Genomic DNA, 7,848 nt, shown 5'->3' with positions numbered 1-7,848 from the left:
GAAAGTGTCAACAATTTTTCTGGAAGTGCCCCGACTTCCCGGAATAGAAGCACATGGGCCTTCCCCTCGACTTCGACCTTGTCCCCGAATTATCTCAATTCCGGGGACTTCGATTTCGACCTTTTCCTCGATTCGTGTCACTTTCCGTGACAAGGGCCTTCGGGTTGTTATTGGACTCTCGGTCCTTCCGGTGAGCTTCTTCATTCAATAAGCTCGACTTCACCTGCTCTAGGGAGAAGTGTTTCCCTTGAGGTCCCGCGTTGCCCAATGTGACAACTAGCGTTCCCCAGCTATCCAGAACGGATCCCAACAACAATAGTGCTAATACCTCGTCGGCAAGAGGTACTTCTAGAGGGTGGTTTGATTCATCAGTCCTTGGAAGGCATTAATATGCTCCGCCATGTTGGAGCTGTCTTGATACTGGAGTCTCACGATTTTGAAGCCGCTAAAGAAGAATACAGATCAGAAAACCTAAAGGGAGAAGAACTAAGAGGACTCCTTGCGAAGAAGACAAAAAATAAACCCCTAAGTCCTCAAGTACATTGAGGAGGAGGAGAAGAAGAAACCGAAAATTCAAAGAATAAAAAGAATCGGAGAAAAACCTCCCAAGACTTAAAGTTCAAAGAAAAGAACAAACCCTTATGGGGCACTCTCAAAATGCAAAATGAGTGTACCCCCAAACCCAAATGGAACACTTTAAACAATAAAATAGGCAACCTTCTAGAAAAGAAGAAGAGGAAGTAAAGAAACTCTAGTGGTACGCCCCAAACCGGGAAATAGGCGACATGAACTAAGCACTCTTCTCCTCTTTTTATAGAGAAAAAGAGACACCTAATTTCGGCATTAAATGCGCCGATTCCCTTTCTTCCTTCGAAAAGGAAAAAAGAATAAATAATCCCCGATTTGCATCGCATTGTTAGAGAATCAAATTCGACACCTGTTGTAGCCTTGTGAATAGCTCTAACCACTAAACTTTTCACTTTTACTTATTAATTATAATAAATCCTTTTATATATACATATCTTGCTTGCTTGCTAATCGGCGCCCACCGCTTTTGTGATTAGCACTCTTTTGTTCTTTAATCAAGCATTCCGTTCCGTCCGAGCATCTTTGTAAGATGTGTGAAACACCCGATCCGTCCGGGCATCTTTGTAAGATGTACGGAGGATCCCTTTCGGGAATCTCTGAGTCTCCTCGTGGCCGGCCGGAGATACATATGCATAAGGAAAGGCGGTGCCCCCGCCCGTTCGCCCGTTCGCCCGTATGTCCACGTCACGTCCATCGATTGATTAATGAATGGCTAATCTACATATGTATGTATCTTCTTGCTTGCTCTCTCAAATCGACATAGCATTTCGGTCTTCCTCTTCGTTTTCTGCGATGTCTAGGTTACTACTTCCTTTGCGTTTTTTCTTTCCTTCAGGTCTCTTGGATGTTTGAAATGGGCCTCTCAATCCAAAAAAACAAAAGTCCTCAGTTTTGGTTTTCAGGAGGAGGACTGGAAATTTTGGTCTTTTCCTGCGTTTCTGATGCAAAGTTGAATTGCCCCTTGCAGATTTCTCTGCGTTTCCATAGAACCGTGAAAGCCCGTTCTGAATTCAAACAGGCTATCAGTTTTATTCTAGGCTAGAAACGGAAATCGGTCTTCTACGTTTTTGCAATATCGAATTACTTCTTGCGATTTCTCTTTGTTTTGTTTCCATCCCTTTCCATCGGAATCCCTAGGAAGAAACATTTTAAATACAAGCAGATCGTGATTCTGCTCTTACGACATTGCAATTTCTGTTCTTATTTCAGGACAAGCCAATATTTGGTCTTACCCGTTTCTGCAGAATTACTTCTTGCATTTGCCTTTCTTCAATTTCCATGAAAGCTTTACAGGTATTCTTACTTATATTTTTATTGTATCCTCATTATATTGTAACCTTAAAAAAAGAAGCTTTACAGGTATTCTTACTTATTCTTACAGGTGTGTCCTATTACATCCTCTTATTTACGTGACATTCAAATTGTTTTCTTGAAATTCATGACATATTTGTCAATAAAATTATTATTGCTTATATATCTGGAAGCTAGATTATATTCCTTGCCGAATTTAGTTCTTTAAATAGGAATTCGTCATTCTATTATGTGTGTGAACAGAAATAAGAGATAAGAATAGAAATGGTGATCTTGCAAGAACATCGGAGGCTATCTGGAATCCAAAAACAGGTGTTGAGTTTGTACCGTTCATTTTGGCGAGTAGCCAGATCAAAGACACCTGATACTCGCCTTGTCATTGAGCGTTATGTTGGTGCTCAATTTCGCCGCGATGCTCATGCTGTTGAAAAAAAAGATTTCCAGCGTATTGAATACCTCCTACGTCGTGGTAGTAAGCAACTAGAACTTCTTAAAGCAAATCAAATCACTGGCTTCAACATCATTGATCCAGATAAAGTAGTTCTATCCTCTATCTGTTTCTTTTATGCATCTTATTCTATTTTCTAATGCATTACAAATATATTTTACCATGCATTGCATATCCTAATAATCACATAGTAATCATAAACAATCAAATAGGAAGAGTTTTATTTCCTCGAGGAAATAGTCAAAAATGACCTTGAAATTTAAAATAAATGATGTGTATCTATGAATGTATATATATATATATATATATATATACATATATTTGCATATACATGCATATATAGGATGGAAATGCATATACAAATTTGTATGGTGTACCCATTTCTATAGTTGACTGAAAGATCTATGAGTATGATTGGAGTAGTATATATACATGAAATCATGTTGTGGTTGAATTCTAACTCAAAGAAAAGTATTGCTAACCCACCTAGAAAAAAGAAGACATTAGTAGCATGTTGTTTTAGACAACTTAAAATGTGCCTACTGAAGCGTCCCATAGACATTGCATGCCAACTTTGTTTTATGATGATAAATTCTCTAAAATGTAGAAGAATCTGTGAACATTTACACTTAAATATGCGCCAAAGTATTAATAGTTAAAAACATTTCATGTCTAAAAGATAATTCTAGTGGAGAAATATACCTAGGAAACGTCTTTAAATATCCCAAAACACTACCCTTGAAACTAGTGATGAGGTCCTATGCCCATTAACAAGCCAACGAACTACTTCCTAAATGACAATTTAATCTAATAGGCCAATATATGATAAAAGAAGACGGTCAGAGTGCAAAATCATGTGATTGTTGTGGCACAAATAGTATTATGTGTAAGAGAATGATGAAATATTTTTTACGCCTAAACTTTGCATAGGTCGAATCATGACCAAAACAATTTGATCAGCTATTGATTGGAAACCAAACATATCTCTCTCTCTTTCTCTATGGAGCAGTTGGCTTTTGAAAACATAATAGTAGCATCGATCACCTTGTCACCCTTCGAGTGTTAAGGAAAGAAAGTCACTTGAGATATGAGGGTTAATATTATTTGCTTCATAAACCTCAAGAAATCTTTTGATGTCTTAACTTGTGAGCATCGTTGGAGGTGCATGGAGGAACTCAAGGTATCAAGTGAGTTTATGCTTGCAATTTCTTGAACCTATGAGCATGTTATATGTCCACTATTGGTGTTAATCAAGGATGCCTACTCTCACAAACTCTATTTGAAATATGCATGATGAAGTCGAACAAATGGTTGCTAACTTTGTGACGGAAAAAGGCATTGAAGAAGTTCCCATTGGGAATGTAGTCATCACGCTTTCGTTGTACGTAGATGATGAGGTGCTTTTTGCAAATACTTTAGAAAATGCACAAAAGCTTATGAGGGCATTGGAAGAGTATTTCATGTATACCAAGTTGAGTGTCAAGAGCTCTAAAATGAAGACTGCTTATGAAGACACAAAATACGGATAAACCATGCACCATGTACAATATTGAGCCACTTTGAAATCATGGAAAGCTTTAAATACGTGGGCCTTGAAGTTCCCTTAAATCATAAATGGAATGATTGTGCCACTTGTTGCATCGAAAGAAAGAAAAAACATTTTATTAATCTCTTTTAAGAGGGCCAAAATGGCCTGGAGATTGCATCGTAAGCATTGTCTCGTCTGAGGACAACAAACCAAAATAAATATTACTAAGTAAAAAAAAGTAGATTAGATAAAAAGTTACGAAAGAATCTTGTTACTGGTAAATGTAAGATTCTCAAGTTAGATATGTTGTAATTTCTGTCTTTGAAAAATTTCTAGCGTAAGTCGATCTAGAATGGAGAGGTCTCACAATCAAGGGAAACACCTTCGATGTTGGGAAACACCTTCGATCAAGGGAAACACCTTCGATGACAATGGTGATGAGATCGTGCAGGCTAGGAGAACCTTGGGCAAATCTTTGCATGAATTGGGTACAAAGATGGCCTTCTCACTTTGCCATCCTCATATCATTGAGGATGGAATTATTTTTCTTGACTATACCAATATCCATTTATCTCATGATTGAGAAGAATTGTTTCATAAATTTGCACATTAGTAGGAGATAGAAATAGTTAGTTATAGTGATTTTGCTTCTAAGCAAAGGACATTTAGCTTTGCCATACAGAGCTAGAGTCTAAGGAGCACTATTTGGACCAGTTTCCTGGGTCATGGGAAGCTGCAGATGTAATATCTATCGTAAGGAGTAGATGGCCACCAAGGACTTGTCATGAGTAGATAAAACCCAATAAGCTTTAGGGTGATCCGAACCCATAACCTCCTCAATGAAAACATATAACCCCAACCATTAGGATACATCATATTATATATTTTAATTTGTAAATTCTATTATATCAATAGAATTCATATATAATAATATTATGAAATGTCGCCATCCTGCATAGGCTAACACATGCTTGCCAAGTGGCATGCTTGCATCAATGCCAAGTGACGATCATGCGTGCCTATGAGGTGGCAAGCATGCATGTATCCAAACCACGCTATATAAACATGTATTTGAGTATTGATGAACCATTCTGGTTCAACGCCAGTCTTTGGCATATTCTTGTAAACCTTGCTCTTGTTGTTAATACATTATCAAATTCTTCTTATTCTCTCTCATTTCTCATATCTTCCGCTTCTCATTCTTTTTTTCATTTAAAACTCGTTCCTAGCTATGGCCTTGTCAGGTCTTTGCCAAGACACCTGAGAACAAGTACAACCAACACCTCATATAGGTATACTTTTTTACCAAATAGCTCTTTGGCTATCTTTAGATGCCAGAGGAGTTGGATCATCACACAAGACATTGCCCTCATCAAAGGATACATAGTATCATTGCTAGAGATTAAACAGTCTATATGCAGTTCTCGATAGAGGACATTCATCATATGGTACTGGATTACTTGTACGTATGCTTCCTATATCCTTGTACCATCCAATAAGATTCACTTGTATATAACTTATGTTGTCATAGGTCACTTAAAACTTTTGAAGGTATTAATATAACATTTCATTTCATTTCTCCCACCTATTACATGTCAGACATCATTTGAAGATGCCTTACTTGTCCCATTAGCTTTTCTATATTGAATCCCCCATGATGAAGATCAGCAATTTTAGTTAAAGCAGTTATATATTCCAAGCTTTGTTGGTCTTGTGGAAAAGCAAAATATTGTAGACTTGATAAAAAGTTTGGCAAAATGAAATGTGATATTAACATATGGGGAAGGCCAAGATGACAAATGAGAACAAAGCTAGATTTTGTTTTCGCAGGTTTCCACAGCACAGGGTAATGATGGCCACAGGGAGTAGCCGCATTGATCCATACGTAAGCCACACTGGTATGGTAATAAGGACAAGTAATATGCTTTTATTTATGTTTATTTTCAATTTATATGTTTTTGAACTCTTGTTATATGTTTGGAGCATATGATTATAAGCAGTTTATGTCCATGCAGATATAGGAGATACTTAAATGTGAGTTCTTTCTCTCCTTCTGGCAATTTTCTAATGGTGGTAATAATGAGAACAATAACAAAAAAGCTTTGGGAACATTTTGAAAGACATTTCAGAATCATGGCATTTATACTGTACCTTAATAATGTGACAAAGATCAAGCATTGATGTTTGAGCAGAAATTTTAGTGTAAAAATGTTTTTTTCATTCTCACAAAGCTCACATCAGAGATTTCTCCAAATATGTGGAATATGTTTTTCCTTCCCAATATTTGACATTGGTCGTTTCAAATCGTTGCATGAAGCTGGGGACACATGTACATCATGCTGAAACATAGATCATCACTTGAGTTTGAAACGGTTTTAAGCATTTACCTTCTTCAATTCCATGGGCTTATGACTAAGCAATGACTTGTATCAAATACATTTGTATGTGCAGACAATGAACTAGTTTATGCTATATGCATGTGTGTCCTGCTATGGCTTGTGTGGCCTAATGATTGTAAATACATCTTTCATATCAGATATTTGAATAACTTTTTTTTACTGAGCATAACTCCTTTCCAAACATTTAAGGAAATTAGGAGATGGGAACCTTTTCATGTATGCAGTAAATAATTGGGATTTATGTGAATGTACATGTTTATTGTTATTGTTTTTTCAAAAAACAAAAATCTATTAGGTATTGCTCCCTTTGCCAATATATACAATCAGCGGGTCAAAAGAATAATTCAACCAATGTTTATTGAGTGAATGTGACATCTTTTTTCCCAATGTTTTGCAGCTTAACAGCCCATTTTGATTCATAATGTATCTTTGGCAATATTTGATTGATTATGATTCGTGTAACTATACATTTTCGAAATTAAACTATGTCTTGGCTTCAAATCACCCCATGGTGACTTCTTTTTTTCAGTATGTTTTGAAAAACATTTTATACAGCTGAGTTTGCTCATGCTCTAAAGAAATACTCTACACGAGTTTATGTACTCCTTGTAAACGTTACTAACGGATGACTATTGCAAATTCCGTACTAGTTTGTAGAGGATGTCTACTTATCAAATCGTCCTTGGGACATCCTCTAATTAATCATAATTATGTCACTTTGGACTAACTTTTGCTTTGAAATGAATCATAATCCATGTTCCTGATTTTGACAATCATACCTATAGTAACCATGTTGAACTAGAGAGAGGTATTTCAAGATTGGTGGTGACTTTGTGTGCCATCACCTCCACTCTATCCTACACATTAAAATCAAGGATGTCATTGCAAAGCTATAGTAAAGGTGCAGGGGGTCTTACGCACTACTCGTTAGTACTTTGCATCTTCACCCAGAATTCAATTTCACTAAGTCTATGTTGGAGACAGCCAAAGCAGTCGTTTGTAGAGCACACATATCATCAATTGGAAAGAAGAAAGCGTATGACACTTTCGAGAAAACAAAATGGATTGATGTGAAAATATGGTTATAGAGGGAGAAATTGTGTTACACCTCATCAATAACTTCTTCATTTAGTTGTTCATGTATAATGACGATAGCATGATGTTTGGATGTTATGACAAGATTATGAAGGACACAACGCATAATAAAGTGCTGGATATGAAAACACAATCAACAAAGGATAGATTGTAGAAAATGCATGTGGAGAGTAGTAAGGACATGCTTTGTAGAAATAAAATAAGATAGTAGAATGAACAAAAGAAAATTGGTTTAATGTGTTGTAGTACTTGCCCAAAACATTGAGGATACAATGATAACAACAGAGATGGCCAAGGAGATGCAACCTCCAAGTTATTAGTCCATTACATACGTTTGGAATATCACATCATGGATAGCAAATTAGGAGATGGGGACCCACCCAAGCATGTCATGGGGTTCTTGAGTATATGTTAAGTGAACCATCTATTGTAATGACTGAATATTGTGGAATTGAAACTCACATTTTAAATATGCATTT

At 36.5% G+C, this 7,848-nt stretch overlaps 1 protein-coding gene across 3 annotated transcripts; it reads left to right on the top strand.

Annotated features, from left to right (window-relative positions):
* The first annotated feature begins 1,670 nt into the window (after nt 1-1,670).
* Nucleotides 1,671-6,433, top strand: LOC147869221 (LYR family of Fe/S cluster biogenesis protein). Of its 3 annotated transcripts, XR_015530505.1 has the most exons (5): nt 1,671-1,881; nt 2,143-2,436; nt 5,706-5,773; nt 5,891-5,947; nt 6,250-6,433. XR_015530505.1 is itself a non-coding variant. In XM_087327541.1 (3 exons), the coding sequence occupies exons 1-2, from the start codon at nt 2,164-2,166 to the stop codon at nt 5,742-5,744; spliced, it is 312 nt and encodes a 103-aa protein (XP_087183667.1). In that variant the 5' UTR covers nt 1,939-2,163; the 3' UTR covers nt 5,745-5,773; nt 5,891-6,433. The 3 variants fall into 3 exon arrangements, 1 of the variants encoding a protein (XP_087183667.1); XR_015530504.1 differs by lacking the exon at nt 1,671-1,881 and having other exon boundaries at nt 1,940-2,436; XM_087327541.1 differs by lacking the exon at nt 1,671-1,881 and having other exon boundaries at nt 1,939-2,436; nt 5,891-6,433.
* The last annotated feature ends 1,415 nt before the right edge of the window (nt 6,434-7,848 follow it).

Source organism: Azolla caroliniana, unplaced genomic scaffold (genome assembly GCF_043228905.1).
Source record: "Azolla caroliniana isolate FFs.n. ecotype wild unplaced genomic scaffold, voAzoCaro1.0.p SCAF_1, whole genome shotgun sequence".
NCBI classification, from domain to species: Eukaryota; Viridiplantae; Streptophyta; class Polypodiopsida; order Salviniales; family Salviniaceae; genus Azolla; species Azolla caroliniana.
The sequence above is the reverse complement of the archived record's forward strand: the minus strand, read 5'-3'. Positions and strand labels throughout refer to the sequence as shown.